This window comes from Eubalaena glacialis, chromosome 11, assembly GCF_028564815.1.
Source record: "Eubalaena glacialis isolate mEubGla1 chromosome 11, mEubGla1.1.hap2.+ XY, whole genome shotgun sequence".
Taxonomy (NCBI): domain Eukaryota; kingdom Metazoa; phylum Chordata; class Mammalia; order Artiodactyla; family Balaenidae; genus Eubalaena; species Eubalaena glacialis.
The window spans coordinates 46,712,308-46,736,275 of record NC_083726.1 but is presented as its reverse complement, the minus strand read 5'-3'; the positions used below and the strand labels follow the sequence as shown (position 1 = coordinate 46,736,275).

The window sequence follows — 23,968 nt, the reverse complement described above, 5'->3', positions numbered from 1 at the left end:
TTAGTTCGTTTGGCTTTTCTTCCCCGGACACTTCCTTCTAGGGGATCTGTGGTCTCTATGCTTCATAGTTTCAACAGACTTCTTGAACGTGTTTTGTGCAAGGTGGAGGTTAAATACTTGCTCACTGAATTTGCATGTGCACATGTACTTGTGTATATGATTTTCAATTTTATCTGTAGTCCTGACGACCAGTGGTATCTTAGAAATGCAGAGCTCTTTAATAAGAAATAAGGTTTAATAAAACCATATTTTCCTGGGGCCAAATCTCATGCTTTTCTTCAGAAGCTGTGTGGACTGACAGAGGTCTTGGAAATGAAGGAGGGTAAGGCAAGAAGGTCCTGTTTTTTAAGGTATTATAATCCAGTCTTGTTCTCTCCTATATAGGCCAAACCCACCCATCCCATCTAGATTTCTCGATGAAGACCAGAGGCGGCCAGATGCCTCAAGGTTCTGTACCTTTGGAACATAAAACATTGCCCAGAGCAGTGTTGAAACACACATCCACAGCACAACCCTCTCACCCCTTGTCCTCTGCCCAGGGGGAAGCAACTGGGCATTTTCAATATAAACACACATTCTTCAACATCAGTTCTTGGAGGTCAAGCCAGTACAATATCTGTCTTTCCAGTAGAGCTATTGCCAAACTAATAGTGCAGTTTTGCACCAGAAATCCCTTTAAAAAAATGTTTTAATGAAAACATTTAAAAATATGCCTTCTGTTTTGTTTTTCAGATGTTGTGCTTAATATACTAGTAACAGAAATATCCTTTGCACAGCATAGCATAAGCTTATTCAGTCAGGGAGTTTCGGATTCAGAGCTGCACTGGGATGATTGAGGATTCAGTACAGACTGATGCGGATCTGTCTTCTCCTACTCTTCCCCGCTGTGTCACTTTTCAAATCAGAGAGCAAACTTTCACCACTAGGAAAAAAAGTCACGGCACCATTAACTCATATTGCAGTGTTTACTGCCATAATGCAACTAAATGCATCTGCGTTAAGGAAAATCTTTCTTGTCATAGTTGGACACTTTAGGGGCAATTAATGTTATTTTTAAATATAACTGTTTTAAAGTTTAAAAAAGGTTTTGCAGTCAGGTGATTTTTCTTATCATTGCTGCTGTGTTCCACTTTTACAAGAAAAATAAAAGTGAATTATTTCTAACTTTAGTTTTCATCTATTTCTAAGCTAAGCAAGTGAATTTTATGCTTAGCCCTTGCTTATTAGAACAGAACCCTCTCTAAAACTGGCAGATGTCATTCATTTCCTTTTCCTGTGGCTCAGTCATTAATCCTGACATTATTTGTTAAATAACAATACCAGCAGGTGAAGACACAGGCTTTCAAATTTATAAGAAACATTGACTGCCCCTCTCTTGATCAAAGAGATGCCTTTCACTAGGTCTGTAATGAGAGGGAAGATAGGACCTTTCCTTCTGCGACTTTCCCTCCTTGCTGCCGTCTGAGGGATTCTGGGTCTGTGAACTTGTCTGATTTAAGCCCTGACCGTGATGGGTGTTTTTAATATTGGGCCTTGCTGAAGTCACATCTAGGCAAGGTCTTACTGAAGAGGCAGGAAGATAAGCCAGAGCTTTATAGAGTTTAACCTTCATTCCTATGAGCTCTGGTTTAGCTTAAACTTGCTCTTTCCCACAGATCACCCTCATCCCTGCCAAGCGCAGTGCCAAGCTTCCTGCCCAGCCAACTGGCTTCCTCCATGGTTCTATCATCATTTTGCTGTTCAGGAGAGCAGAGCAGCATCGTACCAGCGATTCTCAGAAAATGGCATGTTCTCAGAAAGCTGATCCCATCTGGCCTCCCTTTCCTGAGTTTTATCCCGGAGCTCACACTCCAAGCTTAGCAGCCATTGTCTCCCTCGGGAGAAACTTGGTTTGGGCTACACCCAGGGTCAGTTAAGACGTTAGAGGCCCTAAGCCGAGAATATTTTCACCCCTTCCATTCTCCAACATAGATAAGTTCAACAACAACAACAGCAGCAAAAGCAATAATAATATATTTTTTACTTCTAATAGCCAACATGTATATATCAATATGTGCAGGCACTATTTTAAGTGTTGTATGTGGATGAACTCAATAATCACAACAACCCTCTGAGTTGTGAGTTACTATTATTATTCTGAATTTATGGATGAGGAAATTGAGACACAGAAAGGTTAATTAACTTGCTCAAGGTCACACAGCTGGTAAATAGGGGAGTCAGGATTTGAACTCAGGGAGTAGTGCCGGCATCTGTTGGATTAACTACTATTCTATATTAAAAAGTAACACTATAGAGGAAAACTCAAAACTTGTATATGTGCTGAAGTTGAATAGCTTCTTTCTTGATTTTCCAATTATAAATTTTATGTAAGATAGTTGAGAGTGACACTTTCTTTCTTTAATTTGGTGACCCTGCTTTGCCAGAATCCTAAGTACTGGATGTGCTTATTGGACGGTCTAGTGCTGTGCTGTCCCATCCAGTGTTCGGTCCAACTACCAGGCTTTGTTAGAAGCCCGCTCTCTCCTTTGATCTTCACAGGGCCACCGTTAGTCTGCCCCTTTATCAAGAGGAGGCATCTTTTATTTCACTGAGAAAAAGAAGGGGAAAGTGCCTCACTACAGAGCAGTGATGCATCCTTCTGTCTGCATCCTCAGGCAGAAGGCACTATGGACCGCATGCCCAAACTCCAGGCCCCACCATCAGCTCTCAGTGTGACTGTTGGTAAGCCACTTAACCTCCCTGTGTGAGGGCTGATGAAATAATGCTTTGATCTTTGCAGAGAAAAAGGCTTTATATACATACCAAATAGGTCTACTCTTCCTTGCCACCTCTTAAATTCACGTGGAGGCTGAGGTGCCTTGTAACATTCCAGAGCATCCTTAGTTACAAGGCCCACGTTCCTAGACCTGGACTCCCAAGTTTTCAATCATAATACTGTGTCTAGTTTTGTGAGGTGCCTCAAAGCAAAAATAATCCCTAGGACTTTTTATGGGAGCCTTTTGTCTCCAAAGCTCCGAGCACTCTAACAATAGACATTCTATAAAAACCCCCGCACACAACCCTATACATTATTTAAAACCTGTGCATTTTGAAACCAAATTTGTACCTAAGTGCCTGCTAGAGCCCTGTTGTTCTCTTAGGCTGTTCATGGTAGTGACTTGGGATACAGCTTTCAGCTTGTGTATGTATATATTTTAGCAGATTCAAAGCAGGATTCCTTTTTTTCCCACTGCTCCACCCTCGCCAAGGTTTGCCTTCCTTGTGTGGTCCACAATTAGCGCTCATAAGCACCCACACCTGAGTCACAATTCATAGTCCCTTCAGTGCCATGTCGTCGGGGAGAAGCTCATTAATGTACCTTCAGGTGTGGAAGACGGAGGTGACCTGGGAAAAAAATTATTTTAGGAATATTTGCTTTTTAAAATTGCAAGTTCAGAAGAAATTCAAAGTGACTGAATTTTAGGCAAGGAAGAGGTAACCACTGGTTGTACCTCTTCACCACCATGTAGAGAATTATATCTATTGACAGGTAGAGAAGCCACGACAGGAGAGAAGGAAAAATGTCCTTTCTGACATTTCCCACATGTGCTCTGTTCGGCTGACGTCATTCCACTCATGGCTACGAGGTAGGCAGGATTGTCACCATTTTATAGATGGCAATTCCAAAGATCAATGAAGTCAGGTCATTTCCCTATGGACACACAACTAGAAAATACCAAAACCAAGATCTCGTCCAAGCCCTTATGCTACACTGGAAATTAGGAAAACTATGCTTGGGATTCATTTAGATTTACCTCTATATGGTATAGTAGAACCCCACCATCTCTGTTTTATCCTGTTGAGTTCAGAAAGCAGTTACTGAACATCTATTATGTGCCAGGCTTTCCTAAGCACCAGGAACCCAAAGATGAACATGGCATGACCTGTGTCCTGGAGAAACTTACTGCTGCTTATTTAAGTGATAAAGTATCTTCCAAAAGGGCAAAACCTACTGAAGTACAATAGACTTAGGTGTAAGTATAATTTAATGTGCAATAATACCTAACTTGTTGGGAATTTATGTTTCTAATGCATTATCTTACAACATTGTTTAAGAACTCCATGAGATAAGGACCCTTATAATCTCCAGTTTACAGATGAAAAAACAATACATCCGTGCTGTCCAGTATGGTAGAGATGTGACTATTTAAATTTATTAAGTAAAATGAAATAAAACCATAAATTTAGTTCCTCGGTAGTGCTGGTCACATTTAAGATGTTCAATAATCACCTGAACCAAGTGGCTTACCATATTGGACGATGCAGATACAGAATATTTCCATCATTGCAGGAAACCCTATTGCACATCACTGCTCTAAGTAACTTGCCTACACAGGAATGTGCAACATGGACTTAGGGCTGACCCCTGACTATATACAGTTCTTATAACCCTTATGTTATATTACCTCCTTAATATCTAGTGAAAATTTGGGGAGGAGGAGCACACAGGGAAAGAGTTAAAAAAATCTCTTATTTTTTCAAGAGATGAGAAATATCTGAGATGATGGGGAACTGGAGACCTATGGACAGTTTCCCTTGAAGCCCTTTTGTGGTACTTGTAAGAACTGGAAACTATTTCTTTCACTAGATCAGGAAAGTTAGTACTTGCTGTTTGCTCTTTTATGGAACCACGAGGTAACTTTTGCTCAGGGTTATTCTAGGATTATGTCTTATTTACTTTTAAGTCTCAGTTCCTAACATAGCACTTGGTATATAATAGGTACACAAAAATGCTTCTTGAACTAAATTCCAAAAAAAAATAAGTGTAATGTCTTCTGCTGGTCTTAATAGAGTTGTACTGAAGAAGAGTAACATTGATGGCCTTCCTTATGATTCCTAGGGGGAAAAAAGGAAAGAAGATTTCCACCAGGGCAATATCCAAGTGCTTGGCTTCATAAAAAGAGGGCCACATATGTATTTATTTATAACCTGACAGGGGCATAAGGCGGAGTGATCATCAGAACGGCCTAAAATCTTATCTTATTGGCCAGATTTTACAGTATGCTATTTTAAATCTAAAGAAACTCTGTATATGGCTCTAAAACAAGCACTGAAAACAATTGCCTCAATACCAAATTAATTCCTGTTATTATCTCCTCAGTGAAGTGAAAACAAACCAAGTCACCCCCTTTTCAATGTGCCCCAGTGTGTTATTCCAGATTACTTGCCCTTACCCATCGAAGGTTGTGTGAAAGCTGAAAAAATACGCTATTTTGGCTTCCAGCTCCTCCTCCTGTTTCTTTTCATCAGTGCAGCCTCCACCCCCCATCCCCCAACACCATCTTCCTTTTCTTCTCTTCATGATTTAGCTAAAGTGTTGGCTTCTGTGTTATTTAGAACAAACAAAACCTATAGAAATAGGGTTTCAAAGACAGATGTGCTGATTTGGGATGGGAAGCAAATGCTGCATGCCCACTCACTGCTTCTTAAAAGCTTTAATTTACAGCAAAAATAAAAAGTTGTTCAACACGAAGCAGGACGAGTCAGCTTTGAAAACTGATAAGAGGAGAAGAATGCCAGACCCATTTTGAATTTGAATTTAACAACTAGGACCCTTCTTTTCCCAGCAGCAAAGTGATTGCAGCTTCCTTAGAATGATTTAAGAATTCCCTGGAGGCATTTTGCCCAGGTCCCTTTGTAAGCTTTAGAATCCTCCTAACAGGGCTTATCAGAGAAGATTCCAATTTAGAGCAGCAAAAAGTTTAGTGTCTGATATCAGCTCTAGCTTTTCTTTTTCTTTCTATTTTTTTTTTCAAAAGGAGACATGATGTTTTACAGTGTTAACAGTTTTGAAAGGTCCTACATTTCCAGTGAACAGAGTGCTTCTGTGAAAAGGGCTCTGAGAAGCATTATTCAGGCGAAAATGCATCAAAGGGATGTGAGTTAAAAAGAGAAGTTTGCCGATGTGGATGGAGATTGGAGGCAGCATGTGCTGACAGGTGCAATTATAGCCAAATAATTGAATCTTTTAAGAGAGATCTGGTGAGATAAGGCCATAGTTGTGGACTCACATCAGAAACCTGTTCATAATTAGATATTCAGGGTTCCAGCTGTGGATGAAACACCAGCAAAGGGATCGTGAACTACTTTACAGGCAGGACATAATAACTATTGCACTTTGAGAAGCGGTGTGAGACAGCATGACTTCAGTCCCACGGAAATTGATACAAAGTTTGGAGAGGAGGCTCAGTCTTCTCCTGCAGATTCCCAACATTCTGGAACCTCTTTCAGCCCCTGAAAGCTCCTCAACCCAGCTTCCAAGTCCTTTGGTCTCAAAGAAATGAAAAAAATGTCAACTTTTCAAAGTTAATTAATTGCTTTAATTAGCAACATTAAACATCTTTCTTTGTTGTTTGAAGAGTTTCCAGGCACTTCAGTTTCCTTTGTCTATACCACGTGTCTTGGCCAAAGACACTGGGATGAGAACAATCCAGTGTTTATTTCTGAGAATGTTCCACCAAAGTCATAAAAGATAATAACCTTATTTATGGTCTTCAAATATAGGTGCTTGAGCCTTGACTCAATGAGAAGTGGGGTTACTGTACGAACTGCATCTCTACTTGCTCAGAGATCTGAACAGCAGTTCCTTCTTAGGGTCTCTACGTGGAGACAGAGCGGCGAAGAAGGTACAAACTAGCGCAATCATTTCTACTTAGAACAGGGCAAAGGCATCCCGAGCATTCCATTAGTAATTCTGTTAGACTTCTTGCTTCAGGCTTTCATTCTTAATGAAACAATATAACTTATTCTGCTGTGTTGTATGATTTTTTTCTTTCAAATTTATAATTTCTCTTCTGTGTATGGTTGGATTACCTTGTAATGCTATTAAAGGTTCTTAAGTTGGCTGTGAGTTATAGGTTTCTGATAATTACACCTTAACTTAAATCTCAGGTGATAGCTCCTTTTCTACCACAAAGAATTGACTCCTTAAAGTCTTTGGATCTCTCTTATTTTCCTTCTTCTTTCCTTTTTAACTGCCAACTTTTCACTTTCCCTTCTACCTATAAGCCTTTGGACTCCATTGGTACTTAGGCAGGTAGAAGACTGTCTTCTTCAAGTATTTAACAAGCTCAAAAGTAAACCCAGTTTTGCAACAAGAATCCACCACTGTAACCATGACCTATCCCATTCTCACATTAGGAAGCACCCAGCACTGTGCCTGACCCATAGGAAGCATTCAATACATGTTGGCCACAATAGTTGTTCTTTTAGCTACTGTTTAATTTATTTATTCATACCATGAGCTAATACTCACCATCTTTAGTATTTCCCTGGAGTTTGACCTCTGGTCTAATTTTGAAATTATTGTTGTCATATTTTCTGCCTGGTTCAGTAGGGGTGTTTTAGTATTTACATCATAAGCGACAGTGGGGGTACTCAGATTTATCCATGGTGGGCCTCTCAATTCCAACATTGGTGCAGACTGTATGACCTTTAAAAAACTGATCACAGGAGTGAGTCTACAGGGTCCACTCTCAGCATAGACGTATGCTGAATCAAACACCTTTAACTGATCTCTAACTGAGTCAAGTGCATGTGGAGGAGTAACTTGCTACCTAGTGAACTTTCCTTACCACCTTTCATTGTTCCTCAGTATGTATGTATGTTTGTATGGTGTAATTTTAGTGGCATTAAATTTGGGCAGCTCAAAATTACATAATCACATTTAGCTTTAGTTTTAAGTACTAGTTGCTTGAAGCCTGTTCAGGGTGTTCCGAGCATCATCTGTTATGACAGGGCGTCTCCACCCTGCCTGTGTCTTATGATCACCCTGCGAGCTTTTAAAACAATATAGCTGCTGAGGTCTGTCCCAGAGAGTCTGACGGCATTGCTCTTATGTAGCGCCCAGTCATCGGTATTTTTAAAAAGGCTCCTCCGGTAATCTGGAGGGTTGAGGACTGAGTGGCAGGAAAAGAGACTTAGGACACACTGGCTACATTTTAACCTGTGCTAACCAGCTTGGTTAAACGTTCCCCACAACTGAAGCTGTGCCCCGCCCAGCCCTTCTCGTTTACTCCACCTTGTAAGTTAATAGAACAGGAGGAGCATAGCTTTGAGTCAGAGGAATTTGATTTCAAATCTTGTCTGTCTCTTATTAACAGTGTGTCCTTGGGGAAAAAATGCTTAAATTTACTGAATGTTAGTTTCCCCATTTATCAAATGGGAATAATAAGACTTCTTTGTAAGTGAAGATGAAATTACTAATGGGATATGAAAACATTTAGCCCAGTACCCAGCACATAATAGGAGCTCAGTATATGTTAGCTTTCCTTTTTTTTTTTTAAAAATAAATTTATTTATTTATTTACTTTTGGCTGTGTTGGGTCTTCCTTGCTGTGCACGGGTTTTCTCTAGTTGCGGCGAGCAGTGGCTTCTCTTGTTGCAGAGCACGGGCTCTATGCACGCAGGCTCCAGTAGCTGTGGCTCGAAGGCTCTAGAGCGCAGGCTCAGTAGTTGTGGCGCACGGGTTTAGTTGCTCTGTGGCACGTGGGATCTTCCTGGACCAGGGCTTGAACCCATGTCCCCTGCATTGGCAGGCAGATTCTTAACCACTGCGCCACCAGGGAAGGCACTATGTTAGCTTTCTTTTTTTCCTCCTTCTGTCTTTAATTTCTTCATAGGTAAGATGAGGGGCTCTGATAACATTTAAATTCTCCTTATTCCCTAAAATCCAATGAGTCTGATTCACCACCTTAAGCAGTGTGACTGGAGAGTAACCACCACATATGCTTTTCCACAAATTCAGTTTCTGTGCAAAAAGGAGGCTGTTGGCATACTGTTGATAGAGAATGAATTTGGAGTTTCCTTCAGTATCATGTCCACGTATTCTCAGTTGGCTGCTTTTTCAACCTGATGTGTCTGGGAAGTGGCTGGCCAGGGTTGGGCATGTGGTTTGAGCTGTGAGAACAGAACTTTTTGACCAAGTAATGCCATATGTCTTATGTTGGCACCCATCGTCTGCCCTTGACCACCATTCCCCTGCTTCAGCCTCATGACCATCCAACTTACTTTATACTTGTGATATTGGTGGTAGTACCTGGCATTTATGTTATAGCATCTATTTGAAGTGATACACTTACGAGGAGCCCAGGTGAAATTAGGAAACATCTTTTAATTACTACCTGGCTCATTAGTTTTTGTCAAGAAAATAAAATATTGTTGCCTTTTGATTCATTTCCAGAGAGTCATATATTCCAGGATAGCTTGGTATCAGGAAACGGTTTGTGATTCATGGCAATGACTCAGGAAGGCATCCGCCTTGCTTCATTGTGACACATACCTGCCTTTGCCTGGTCTCTGGCTCCAAGTGGAAGCACAGGCAAATGAGAGAGGATGTAAACTTCTATTATTACCTAGTTCAGGCTAGTCAAAGCAGGGGACTGGGAGGGTCTTCCAGTGTGAAGGCTCAAAAGAGTTGCTTGTGTTATAGACAGATAAATGGTCCACGGGAAAAGACATCTGTTGATGATAATAGGATCTTCTGCTGTTTCCCAGTGCCCTGCAAACTGTAACGTGGGATGCAGTGTAACTTAATGGTTGAGAGCAATAGTTTAAAAATCATGATAAGCTGGATTCAAGTTTTGGCTTTACCACTGTCTGTAGCAAGAATCGGCAAACTTTTTCAGTAAAGGTCCAGCTAGTAAATGTTTTAGGCTTTGTGGGCCATATGGTCTCAGTCACAACTACTCAGCTCTGCCGTTTTAGGCAAAAGGAGCCATAGACAATACATTAATGAATGGGCATGGCTGTGTTCCAATAAAACTTTATTTACAGAAACAGGCAGTAGGCCAGATTTGACCTGCAGCTGTAGTTTGCACACCCCTGGTCTACAGAATGTTGCACCAATAAGTTACTTTAATTCAAGTTTCTCTTGAGTATTCAAAGAGACAGTGCATGTAATAAAACACTTAACACATGTTTGGCATATGATACGCTCTTGAAAATATTAGTCACTATTATTTTGTTAACATATCGTATATCATATAATTTAGGATGCCATGGTTGTAAGATGTATCTGGATTTCAGAGTTGATAAAAAACCTTAGGATTGGTGAAATTTGGTAACATTAATTACAGTAACAAGGTTATAATTAGAATTTTAGGTCTTGTTCTGCCAGTGATAGCTTAACTTGTCTAACATTTCTCTGTGATGTTTTTCTTTTCAGAGACACATGTCACGAACTCCTGGGACATGTCCCTCTACTTGCAGATCCTAAGTTTGCCCAGTTTTCACAAGAAATAGGCCTGGCATCTCTGGGAGCATCAGATGAAGACGTTCAGAAACTAGCCACAGTGAGTTCATTTTCAACCTAAAAACCCATTCTGTTCATGTCCATTCGTAAGGTAAAGAAAGTTTTAGGGTTACTGACTATGAGTGATAAGGCAAACATTCTGGAGAGGGCATGGCGTCTTTACTTTTCCCCATGTGTGTTCCTTTGAAGTACAATGTGTTCTTGGCCTATTAACTGTCAAAATCTTTGTATTTTATCCTTCTCATTCAGGGATTGGCTAGATTGTAAATATTTGAGGCTTGCAGGTCATGAGGTCTCTGTCATAACTACTTAGCTCAGCCAGTGTGGTGTAAAAGCAGCCACAGACAGTACATAAATGAATGTGTGGCTGTGTTCCGATAAAACTTTATTTATAAAAGCTGGCAGTGGGCCAGATTTGGCTTGTGTGCTGCAATTTGCCAACTCTTGTTCTAGTTCAATGTTTATTTCCTAGAAACATTTGTAATAATGAAAATTGTGCATTTATGGTAAAGTAGAGGTTGTACTCGGGATTATTTCTGATTAGTCAGTATGGGTTTGGTCAGACACAATTTGAGCCAGCAATAAGCAGCTCATGCTAAACAATTATTGTAAGTGCAAAACCAGAAAAAGATTTAATAGATACTATGGTCTCAGCAAGGTTCTTCTCAAAACAAGCAGTATGAGAGGAAAGGTGTAATGTTGGCGGCTACCTTTAAGCTGCTGAAGAGCCAGATCTAGCAAGCTCATATGCCTCATCCTAGCCCCATTTCGAGGAGCCCCGAGTAAGAAAGAGCAGGTTTAGCAAACTCACCTACCTACAGGGTCCAGTGTGTTAGCCTCAATGAGCAAAGGTACTGGAGGAAGAAAATATAGGATCCTAAACTGTGTGTATTTGACACAGACACACATTGATGGTGTATTAGGCATGTAGGAATATTCTTCACTCCCACCAAGAAACAAGTGTTCTCCTAGATTTCTTAAGTTGCAAAGCCCTTTCAGTATACCTTTTGTTTCCTAATTTTGATAGAGATACAGGAACTGAGAAATATTTTTCTACTAAAAGAGAAATAGCAGTGCAAAAGCCATGCTGTTGGCGTCAGTGTGGGCATGAGTAGGGTTGAGTGGGGACTGCGGTGAACTCAGGAGAGCATGCCTCTTCTACAGCAGAAGCCTGCCAGATGGGAATGTGGGCCTTTGTGTGGCTGGATCTCCAAAATTTTGAGAGAGGCTGGAAATCTAGATTTCTAAGTGAAATTTAATGATTTAAAAATTTTGGCTCTTAAAAAGAAATCTGCCATTACAAGCTGAGGAAAATATATTTGTAGACTGAATTAGGAGCTAGGCTTCCAATTTGTAACCTCTACTCTAGGGATTTTATCTCACGTATATTGGCTATCTATTACTGCGTAACAAGTAATTCCAAAATTTAGTGGCTTAAAACAATAAACATTTATAATCTCATAGTTTCTGTGTTCGGAGATTCGGGAGCAGCTTAGCTGAGTGGTTTTGGCTTAGGGACTTTCCTGTGGTTGGTGTTAAGATGTGGGCTGGGCCCGTAGATGTCTTCAGGTTTGGGAAGGTTCTCCCAAGATGGCTCAGTCATGTGGCTGTTGGCAACAGGCTTCCTTCAGAAGAGAGAGAGAGAGAGAGAGACAGAGAGAAAGAAAGAAAGAGAGAAAGAGAATGGAAGAGACAGACAGACAGAGATAGTTACTGAGGGAGGAAGTTGTAATGCCTTTTGTGGCTTGATCGTATGCTGATCACATCAGCCACATTTTATTCATTAGAAGGGACTCACTCCAGCCCATACTCAAGGGGAGGAGAATTCGTCTCCACTGTTTGGAGAAAGGAGCATCAAAGTGTTTGTAAATGTATTTTAAAACCTCCACAACATAAGTTCTGTTATTTAATTCTCAAACCTAAGCTCCGGCTTTAGACTCCATATTTTGGAACTTTTCTGTGCCTTTCAAATTTCTCTTGAAATGTCCTGGTTTCAGCCTTTGATCCCTGCAGTTTATACTCTTGATCAGAGATGAATGTTTTGCTTACTAGTCTTTTTCTGAACAGCTACAAACTGGGATTCAATCCTGCCAGGCTGTGTGAGTGTGTGTGTGTGTATGTGTGTGTGCGCCCGTGTGTCCAAAGAGAGGAGGAGAAGGAATGAGGTAGGACTTCATGGATGTGAATGTAGGTAGATCCTAGTGAGTGATCTAATTTTTTTCTTAAAAGTAGTGACAAGAAAGCAGTTTTATTGTCCCTTCCACTAAATGATGATTGATTAATTCCATCATTCAAACTAACATTTACAAGGAATATGACAGGGCCCTCACTTTTCAGAAATTCATAGTTTATATAGATAAAACTAAGATTTGTCAGAGGAGAGAAACTTTGTGCTGAGTCTTGAAAGATGAGAAAAAGCCAGCCAAGTGGTGAAGGGGGAAAGGAAGAGTAGAGGGACAGTTTCATTTAGAATAAGAAATCTTTCTGGTTTGGGGGCTAGACAGGGAATGCCAGTTCACCAGTTTAGAGGGCAATGCTGAAGCCAAGGATTGCCTTTTGTGTTCATTTTCTATCATTACAATTAACAAATTACTCCTGACTTAAAACAATATAAATCTGTTATCTTACAGTTTCATAAAGTTACAAGTCTGACACACTTCTCACTGGGCTAAGATTAAGGTGTCAGTAGGGCTGTGTTCCTCTCTGGAAGCTCTGGGGGAGAATCTATTTCCTTGCTTTTTCCAGCTGCTAAAGGCTGCCTGCATTCCTTGGCTTGTGGCCCCCTTCCTCCGTCTTCAGAACAGTAATGTTGCATCTCTCTGACCTTCCTACCATCGTCACATCTCTCTCTCTCTCTCACTGACTGTTGCTTTTAAGGACTGATGAGGTATCCAGGAGCCTACCTGGATAATTCAAAGGTATCCATTCAAAATCCATGTCTGCAAAGGTAACATATTCACAAGTTCTGGAGATTAAGACATGGATATCTTTGGGGGGCCATTATTGTTTCTATTTTTACACTTGCAAGATAAAACTAATAATTGAACCTTGAAACCTGTTTTACCAGGGCCAGTGAATTTGGAGGATGAGTAAGTTTTCTTTTGGAATTTATATTCTTTAGCATGGTTCCAACACCCTTGGCCATGGATTGCCCTAGCCCCAGTAGCCAAAAACACTTCCATCTATTAGAGATCATTAGATCATTAATCTTGTTTCTCTCACTTTCTTTTGTCCTCTTTTTCAATTGTTCTTTGCCTAGAATGTACCTGCTTTTCTGTAGAAGCCAATTCCAGTCAACAGATATTCTTTAAGTGGCTAAAGAATCCTAGGTACCATGAGGTAGGAATAGGGAAAAGACAAAGAAGTTGTACTTACTTGACAGAACTCATGATCTAGTACACAAAAATACAGAAAACCCAGAGTCAGTGTTAACTTTTATTTACGTACATAAGCAGATATGTAGGAGAAGTGGATTTAAGGTCAGTCTTCTAAGTGTGTGTGAATTCTGAGTTCATTGTCGGAGACCGGGGCTCAGAATCGGGCAGGGACCAGCAGAGAGGTTCTTCTCTGTATAGAAATAATTGGTGACAGGTTAGGGAGGATCAAGAGTCTCCCAAGGGAGCCAACATGTCTGGAACCTCATGGTGGCTTTGACTTTTAAGTCTTTTGAAAGTTTATACCAAAGAGAGTATAAACTTTCAAAAGACTGAAAAGATTTTGAGTCTCTTGTAAATGCAGTGGAGAAGTTCGGGCTGGGGGTGGTGCCTCACCAAGGTCTTGCCTGATCTACTCATTTCTCTTTTCATGATGTTGCATGTTGCCCCTACCTCAGCTCTCTTTGATTTTCTGTCTCTCACAAGCCTTGCAGGTCCAATATTTTCCAATTTTATAGACTGCCCACTTACTTTGGAAAGCGTTTTGCAGACCAAGGAGAAATTTGGAAAGCTTTTTCCGTGTGATGGGAAGAATACGGAGGAAGATGGGCTCACAGTGTGAGGATGCTAGGGAGGCTTTTTTCTGAAATGATACTGTACCTGCGTTTGACTTCTAGAACCACATCCCAGCCCTCAGTTAAAAACAAAGTGAATAGAAAACTGCTGGAAGTTGGTTTTGAAAGAAAACACAGATTCCAGCCAGGCAGTTTCACAGTAAACCCAGGAATAAATAACCTACTGGATGGCATGCATATTAGGGACTGTCAAGCCATATACTGAAGCTAGAAGACCAATTTAATGACCCCATTGCAAGGACTAAGAGATTAAGAGATAAGCCCTCACTGGGAGGGGTAAAAAGTCCAATGGTAGGGGAAGAGTGGTGGTTAGCGAGGCCTCTTGGCTGTCCAGATGAGAAATGGAGGTATTATTAGCTGATTTCCTCCAAGATGTGTTCATTAAGTCTCCTGAAAAAGTACTAGAATAAAATGAGAGATGAGATGCACCAAGGAGAAAAATCCATAGAGAGGACAAATGGAAAACCACAGAAATCACTATTTATGCAGAGCAATGAGACAGCCCATATTATTCTTTTACTCTAGGTGAGATTTATATTATTAATGACTTTGTTTGTAGAGTGCCTGCTTTTCCTTGTTTAGTGAACTTAAGCACTTATGAAAAAGAGAGTCATGCCTGGTGAAAGTAGACACTTAATAACTTTCTGTGATGTGCTGTCAACCAATCCATCTAAGGCAGAATACAGCCTCCCCCAAGCCTAATGGGCGCCGCCAAACTCTTGTTTTGTTCAAAGCTGCTTCTGAACTTCTGGGTCTGATTTCAGAGGGACTAGGTGATTGCCTATACCTACTGTCTCTTCTTGCTATATTTCTGCGTGATATTTATTTTGACATTTTAATAATGCTCATTTTTGAGAATGAAGCTAATGAAGCTAGCTCTGCTGTTTTATGTGGACAATGGTATCTACTCCCTGAGAACCGTTTAAATGAAACTCTTTTGTATCTGAAGAAATTGATGATGATGCTTGGTAACTGTATGTGAAATGCATTGTTATACACGTAAATAATTTGCCCTCTGGTGGATAATGAATAAGGCCGCTGGATTTGGCAGCTGCACCCTTTTCATACTCATCATAGCTGTCCAGGGTCTGTGCATGATAGATATGCAAAAATAGGCCCCAAAAGGGTTGCATAGCGTGTGCTGTAATTTTCAGACCAGCCATTTCCCACTGTAGTACTGGCTTACATGGATTTAATAGATTAGTGTCTTCTTTAAGGACGGTAATCGTAAGTGCCTTCAGGGGCCAGACAGGTAGCCAGTATGCGTGAAATAGCCTGATAGAAGATAACAAGGAGTACTGGAGCCTGTGGAGAACTAGAGAATACACATTACATTACACCTAAAGGCCTTCGAATTCAAAAATGAAAATAAAACAAAATGTTCTTTGGCTGCAAATCATGTTTGCAAGCTGAACCAGAACTCTAGGCTCTCAGTTGCCAGCCCTTGTATTTAAAGTTAGATTATACATTATACTATACCATGCTGAGTGACCAGCCCATGCTAGATTCATCTTTATATCATATTGGACGTTCTCAATTACTGCTTACTGGACAACTGACTATTTTTCCCAAGAAAGGACGGCTATTACCATCTTCACTAGAAATAAGTATCTTATTGCTATTGAGAGGTGACTGGTTTTGAATTACAGCTTTAAACAGTCACAAGCATGACTGTCATACATATATGCTGAGCATGTGTCAAAGATTTATTTAACTCAGTCGTGAGGGAAAAGCAAGATGGTAAATGTAGCTCAAAGAAGAATTTGAGAGACAGACTATCTAGTCACTGAAAGAAAGAATCCTGGAACAAGGTGTGAAATGTTTTATGTTCTACAGGGCAAAGAACTGTAACCTTGAAGTTATCTTTTCTACCAGGCAGAAGTCATTTGCATGTCTAGTGGACAAAAATAACTTGCAGTTTATCAATCTTCATAAAATTAACAGCATCTGGGCCTCAATCAATATAAATAGGAAGTCAGACAAAGGGTATATTCCCTAGACCAGTGTTTTTCAAATGGTAATGTGTATAAAATAACCTAGGGATCTTGTTATGAGTCAGATTCTGGCCAAGTAGGTCTGGAATGGGGCCTGAGATCTGGCATTTCTGATAAGATCCCAGGGAATGCTGATGCTCCTCGTTCAAGAGAAGCGGGTGACCGTTACACAAGTGCACCTGTTAGACAATGCTTGAGTATGTCTTTCAAAAGGCATGTGGTGGGCTTCCCTGGTGGCGCAGTGGTTGAGAGTCTGACTGCTAATGCAGGGGACACGGGTTCGAGCCCTGGTCTGGGGAGATCCCACATGCCGCGGAGCATCTGGGCCCGTGAGCCACAACTACTGAGCCTGCGTGTCTGGAGCTTGTGCTCTGCAACAAGAGAGGCCGCGACAGTGAGAGGCCCGCACACCGCGATGAAGAGTGGCCCCCGCTCGCCGCAGCTAGAGAAAGCCCTCGCACAGAAACAATGACCCAACACATCCAAAAATAAATAAATAAATAAATAAATAAAAGAGAGATTTAAAGACATACATTAAAAAAACAGGCTTGAACTTAATGGCTAGCCTCCCCCCCCCCAAAAAAGGCATGTGGTAAGCTTTTAGCTTTATTTCCATATTCAATACTTTTGCTAAAAACTAAGCTAATAGGGTATTGCCAGATAAATATTGTGTGGTGTGACATGAGTTTATTTAGGACTTATTCTGGGCCCGAAAATGCACCCTTGTATCTCTGAGTGCCATGTCACTGCTTCCATTTTGTGTGTCTGCTCTCACACTCTCCTGCCGCCTGCTATTTTGCCATATGACTTATATCATTCAATTTTACAGGAATGCACAGACAGAAACTTGCTGATCAGGTAAATTTAGGAACTAGTCCTAGAAAATTATTGATTTCTCTTTCCCCAAATGTTAGGAAATGTAAAGGGACGCCTTTCACCAAACACTGTGTCCCATCCTATGATGCAGATGGCTTCAATTCAGTCTATTCACTTCTCACATCATAAAGGCATTTGAAACAGACAAAGCTGTGCATCATTTGTTGGAGAAAGCAATCAGTAGGAATACACCACAGATGTTTCCCAAGCAGAATAAATCGGCCTCTGGCCCATTTGGAATTTTCCCTCTACAGAGAGTTTTAGGTTATCCATTCAGTTCTGTCAATCCCAAAACATGTTTACCTTCACTTCCTGATGAAGGGCTTCTGTCACTGGGTCTTGGTAAAGCTGATGAGCAAAGCATCTTGGCCAAGGGTAATGAAAGAGTAACCAGAATGTGTCCCCAGAACATTAGTCTCATGAAATGTTACTATGAGTTGTATGCCAGAAGGGATCAATGGGCAAATATATTTGGGAAAAACTGGGTTAAGTGAAGTAAACAGCTTTGTTTTCAAAGTATAGGATTTTCAGGGCCTTTAATAAGATAATGTGCAGAGCGAATCCTATAAGTGATAAAAATTTTATTTTTACAAACTGACCATGTTTCCTCCATTTTAAGATGCCATTAAGTTAATTTAATAGTTTTTTTTAAAGGGGAAAAAGATTCAACTAGCAAAATTTTTTGACATTGTAAGAAACTCCATTTTAGAAATGTTAAAATGTGAACTTGAAAATTAAGAAAGTACGTTATATGGTCACTGAAGTCTCTTTTTATGGAAGACATATTAGCATCCCAAGCTATTAATATCCCAAGGAGCACAGTTTAAGAGATAACGAGTCTAGAATGTTTTTTAAAAGGGTGAAATTCACTGTGAGCAGAGACCTGATCACCAGCTAATTTTTTTGTAGGAAAGGGCTGTCAAAAAATTAGTAATATAGGGTTCTGTTTGTACTTTATCAAAGCAAATAATTTATTAGTTCCAAGTAAAAAGTTTGCATTGTTTGGGGTTTTTGATGGCCATGAATCAAGTGTGTTTGAATTTCCAGGTATAACCAGGACTTTTTTCATGCTGAGAGCAGTAATGAAATACACAGTCAGCCTTAAACTAACAATTGACTATAATTCACATTAGAAGTATAATTGTAAAGGTAACCTTAGTTTATGAATTCCTAATTAATGTTTTCCTGTCTGTGGAGGACCTTAGCTTGTTTCCCGGTCTCTCATGACCTTGCCTACCTGGCTGGGGGTGGGGAACTTTCGACTTTTAAAAGACTTATGCCCAGCTCTACTTGTTTCTGAAGATGGATGACATTAAAAATGACCATTTTAGTATCTCTACAGAAAGCTCAAAATAAGCCCCAAGCTTATTTATTCCATGTAGAGTCTTTGAACTAGTTCAGCTATTTGGATCATTTAATACAAAGCTGACAAAAAGCTGGAAGGAATGCACTTTTATACATTCTTAATTGAGATGTTTGGGTGGATGATGAGTTTGTGTGTTATTTCCAAGAGTAACTTAATTAAAAGTTAATAATATCTATTCCAACTCATTACTTTCACTTTTATGTCTTCTGTGCATATAGAAAAGTGGTCTTGCCTTGCAAGGAGCACTGTATTTCTTTAACTAGCCCCTTAGAACTTCACTTCTATCCTTTGTCATTGTTTTCACTACCCCCTCCCTTGGTCTTTTTCTACTTGAGTGCTCCAAGGCCACACTTCCTTCTGTCTGTACTCTCTTTTGAGATCTTTGATATTGGAGCTAAGGGTATTTTGCTCTAGCTGTATATGTTTCACTTACAATATTCATCGTTGACATTACAGGTGTTTGTCATCTATTTATATTATGATGAGAATACCACCATTATTTGGAATTAAAAAGTGAGCTCTACATTGCTCACTATGTTTAGAAACAAATCTATTTGCAATCCGGAATAGTTGTACATTTTTTGCAACTCAAATCTTTCTTCATCATTTGTAACTGTATCCTAGGGGCCTCAGAGAGCTATCATAAAACTGCAGATGAGGAAAAAAAACCCCAGCAACCTATTTTAGATATTTGGAAACTCATAAAAATAGAGCTGCTTTGGTAATTGTTCATTCTCTGTTTGTGTGCTAAGCTCTGTGCCCACTTGATTTTATCCTTACAGTAGCATTGCAAGTCAGCAGTTGGAGTCTCAGAACTTGATGAAGATGCTAGTAGGATGTTCTGATGGGGAGTATGGGGTGTGGTGTGGTGGGATGTGGTAGGAAGGGTCTGAACCTGAAGTGAGCCCAGCGGGGTTTGAGTGTCAGCTTTGTTTTTTTCTAGCTTTATTGAGAAATAACTGACTTAACGACATTATTTAAGTTTAAGGTGTACAATATGTTGATTTGATATACTTATCTATTTTAGAATGATTACCACGACAGCGTTAGCTAACACCTGCATCACCTCATATAATTACCATTTCTTTTTTGGGGTGAGAACTTTTAAGATCTACTCTTTCAGCAACTTTCAAGTATATAATACAGTGTTATTAACTATTGTCAGCATGCTGTATGTTAGATCCCCAGAACTTATTTATCTTATAACTGGAGGTTTCTATCCTTTGACCAATATCTCCCCTTTCCCCCCAACCCCCATCTTCTGGTAACCACCATTCTAATTTGTGTTTCTATGAGTTCAGCTTTTTTTATAAATTTATTTATTTATTTGTTTGTTTATTTATGGCCGCGTTGGGTCTTTGTTGCTGCACACGGGCTTTCTCTAGTTGCAGCGAGCGGGGGCTATTCTTCGTTGCGGTGCACGGGCTTCTCACTGCAGTGGCTTCTCTTGTTGTGGAGCACGGGTTCTAGGCATGCGGGCTTCAATAGTTGCAGCACTCAGGCTCAGTATTTGTGGCTCGTGGGTTCTAGAGCACAGGCTCAGTAGTTGTGGCGCACGGGCTTAGTTGCTCTGTGGCATGTGGGATCTTCCCGGACCAGGGCTTGAACCCCTGTCCCCTGCATTGGCAGGTGGATTCTTAACCACTGCGCCACCAGGGAAGTCCGAGTTCAGCTTTTTTAGATTCCACATATAAGTGATATCAAACAGTATTTGTCTTTCTCTGTCTGACTTATTTTACTTAGTGTAATACCTTCAAGGTCTATCCGTGTTGTCACAAATGGCAGGATTTCCTTCTTTCTCATGGCTGAATAATATTCCATTATGTATATATACCAGGTTTTTATCTGTTCATCCACTGATGGACACATAGGTTGTTTTCATATTTTGGCTATTTTGAATAATGCTGCAATAAACATGGGAGTGCAGATAGCTCTTAGAAATATTGTTTTCATTTCCTTTGGTTATATACCCAGAAGTAGAATTGTTGGATCATATGCTAGTTCTGTTTTCAAGTTTTTGAGGAACCTCCATACTGTTTTCCTGAGTGGCTGCAATAATTTACATTCCCACCAATAGTGCACAAGGGTTCTCTTTTCTCTGCATCCTTGCCAACACTTGTTGTCTCTTGTATTTTGATGATCTGAGTGCCAGCTTTGTTACTTCTTGATTTTGTACTCAGGGACAAATTACATTCCCTGTTTGTGCTTCAAATGTCTTCTTTAAAATGGAGATGTTCTTCTACCACTTGATGCTGAATGAGGAACAAATGAGATGAAATACTTTTGTGATGTATGCTGTGCCATTATCATTCCCACGTATGAGACTACTCGATCTCACCATCACCCCTCAAATCCTAACTGCACTAAAGGAGTTATATTGTGGATTAAGTAATTTCAAAGTCATTTCAAGCCCCTAAATCCTCTGGATCCTCATCCAGAGCTAACTTCCTCCTGTGATTCAAAAGCGCTGACACTGAATCCTCCTTACTTTCTCTTCTCAGAGTAAGATGGAATGCATTCTTCAAGCACAGAAGATTTGTGCAGTCATTTTAATTTCCATAAAGATGTACAAAAGAAGGAATTTTCTGGTTTACCTACAGTAAATTAGGTTTTCAAAATCTTAGACTTGTATTAACAGAAATATCTGTGGTGTAATTCCATTTCTAGCAGAAGCAGAGAGAGATGGTTGAAATTTTTTTTATGAAGAAGAATAGCCGAGGTAATGTTATATCAAACTATAGGAATTTAATTACCCCATTCCACAAATGTAGTTTTCAAATAAAGGAGTCAAAAGGATTTCCAAAGCTATTCTTCTGAACTGTGATATAAAAACCCAGAACACATTTAGTAGATGTAAAATGTATTACTGTACATTATGAGCCACAATGAATGAAAGAATAATAAGAAAAGCGACGTGAGATTGAACACACAGTGATTAAAAATCTCTTTGCTCCCTTTGTAGAAATATTGTAATTTGCTTAGAATTTTATGTATTTGTCACTGTAAGGATGGGCATTTCTGGAATATTTCTGATGGGTGGATATCATACTGGGGACAGGTCTCCCGGAAAATGGAAATGCTCTCATTTGAGGGCTTCGGTACAGACTAGGTGTAAGTAAGAAATGCTGGGAGGGTGGGGAGGAATACATCACCTCAGGCCCTCATCATTCTTTTCAGAGTCTGAAAGTCTGTCCTTTATAGTGTCCATATAAAATCATGAAAGTTGTTAAGAGAGTAAATCCTAAGAATTCTCATCACAAGGAAACACATTTTTTTTTTTGCTTTTTCTTTTTTACTGTATCTATATGAGATGATAGATGCTAACTAAAATTCTTGTGGTTATCATTTCACAGTATATGTAAGTCAAACCATTATGCTGTACACCTTAAATTTATACAGTGAAGTATGTCGATTATACCTCAATAAAACTGGAAAAAAACCTATTCACTTAGCAATGAAGAGACAGCAGGGTGAATTAGGGACTCCTTTACTGAGAAGTCTTTAAAAATCTTTACAAAAACCTTCATTTCTCTTCCTTATTACAAAAATGACACATATTCATTGTAGAAAATTTTTTAAAATGGATAAGCAAGGAAAAGAGTATAAAGATCATTTGTAACATCACAGCAGCAATAACCAGTGTTAACATTTTGGTATATAGCCTCCTAGTTTTTCTGAAAAGTCATTTTGCCACATCAAATAAGAACTTAGTAAAGGGGAGTCTTGGCTTTGGAAAAAGAAGCAACAAGATGTTCATCCATTTATCAAACACTTGTGCTGTCAGGAGAGACTTTATCTTTTACACCAACAGAAGAAAGAATAAATTGGAAGTACTCTAGAAATATGGGGTTTATGACTTTTCACTCAGGTAAGTTGCAAAGTGTTTTAGTGAACATCAGATGTAGCTAATGAGTTTTGTTTGCTTTTCCTTTTATTATTTTGAGAAAAAAGTTAGCACATGGCACTTTTTAAAATTAAAATTTGGTTTTCATATATATTTTAATCTTCAGTCTTCAAATTTTGCATTTTTCTTGTCCCCATTAGTGAGTGCTACTTTTGTCTAATGAATATTCACCCCTCTTACTGTTCTTTTTTTGGGTAAGATCATGAACATCCTTCCCCATAGCACATGGTCTCAGATAATCATACAGGTAGGGAGGAAAAGGGAAAGCTGGAATGAAATAGAGTGAACCCTCCTATATACGACACTAGGTGGTTTTCCTTGAGCCTGTGCACTTTAGGGACTGGCTAGCAAGGCAGTGTAGTGTAGTAGGTATTCAGAGTGCAGGCTTTAGGGTCAAATTACGTGGCTTCACATCCAGCTCTATCACTTCCTGGCTGGGTAACCTTGGGTAAGTTAGTTAACCTCTCTGTGCCTTAGTTTCTTCATCTTTAAAATGAGAATAATAAGATATCAAGTCTTGTAGCTCTATTGGGGATTAATGACATAATGCATTGTAAAGCTGCTTAGCACAGAGATGTGTTCAATAAATGTGAGCTAGTGTATTTGACATGATTGCACTCATAGGCATCTAGGTGGCCACATCAGTAAGACTCAAGTGCAGAAAAGGTCCCTGGAGAGTATTTCTACTCTTCGGGTGACACTGCTTAATTCTCTAACTTTCAGCAACTCAGGTTTTCCATTCTGAAATGCAGACTCTGCAGTTTATATTACAAAGGGGTTTTAGATGGAGCCAGCATGCTGCTTTGCAATGTAAAATGTTTTAACCATAAATAATAAAGGTAAGGCCTCATCTAAATGATGTCAAGCTTCTGCCTAGAGATGGAGGAGGCCTCCCCTGAGTTAATAGCATACCTCCCCTGAGTGAACATAGAGAAAGGCAAGTTGCAGGAAACCGCCGGGGAGAACAAATGAATAAATATTGCTTGTGCCAGTGACAGCACGTGAAATAGGAATTCCTGACTAAACTTTTCAAGCAGATTAGGAGTGATGCTGTTCATTGGTACATGCCGCACTCCCTGAATAACTCAAGAAAGCCATAAATTTGGGGTTTCAAATCTTGGCTGCTCACTCCTTATGAGTTCAAGTTCCTGAGAATTTAAGCCAGGTGTTTGCAGTTTGGCTGTAAGATGGCTGCATTAACACAAAAGTATGTAAGGAAGTTATTGGAAGAATTCCAAAAGATGTTGTTTGCTCTAGTTTTGAATGCGTCTCCATATTTATACACAGAGGTCCTAGGTTGGTGTCTAACTAGCAAGGATTGAAAGTTATCTGTAATAAGCCAAGGGGAGATACCGAAAAATAACATACTTCAGAAACGTTTAAACGTTTAGCCCTTATAAACACTGTTACTGCGCTGTTCACCTTTTCTTCTCTCAAATCTGATTAAGAAGAGTTCTTCCAAGATAAAAGTCATGGCTATAACTGGCTAGAAAGGGGCATTGGACTCTGCTTCTTTGCACAGATGTTT

The 23,968-nt window shown here is 39.8% G+C and overlaps 1 protein-coding gene across 2 annotated transcripts in view; it reads left to right on the top strand.

Annotated features, from left to right (window-relative positions):
- Positions 1 to 23,968, top strand: part of TPH2 (tryptophan hydroxylase 2) — an 86,725-nt gene that overhangs the window by 40,156 nt on the left and 22,601 nt on the right. For both annotated transcript variants that reach the window (XM_061204683.1, XM_061204684.1), the window contains one exon: positions 10,205 to 10,331. In XM_061204683.1, the coding sequence (XP_061060666.1) occupies positions 10,205 to 10,331 (127 nt within the window). The remainder of the gene's footprint in view (positions 1 to 10,204; positions 10,332 to 23,968) is intronic.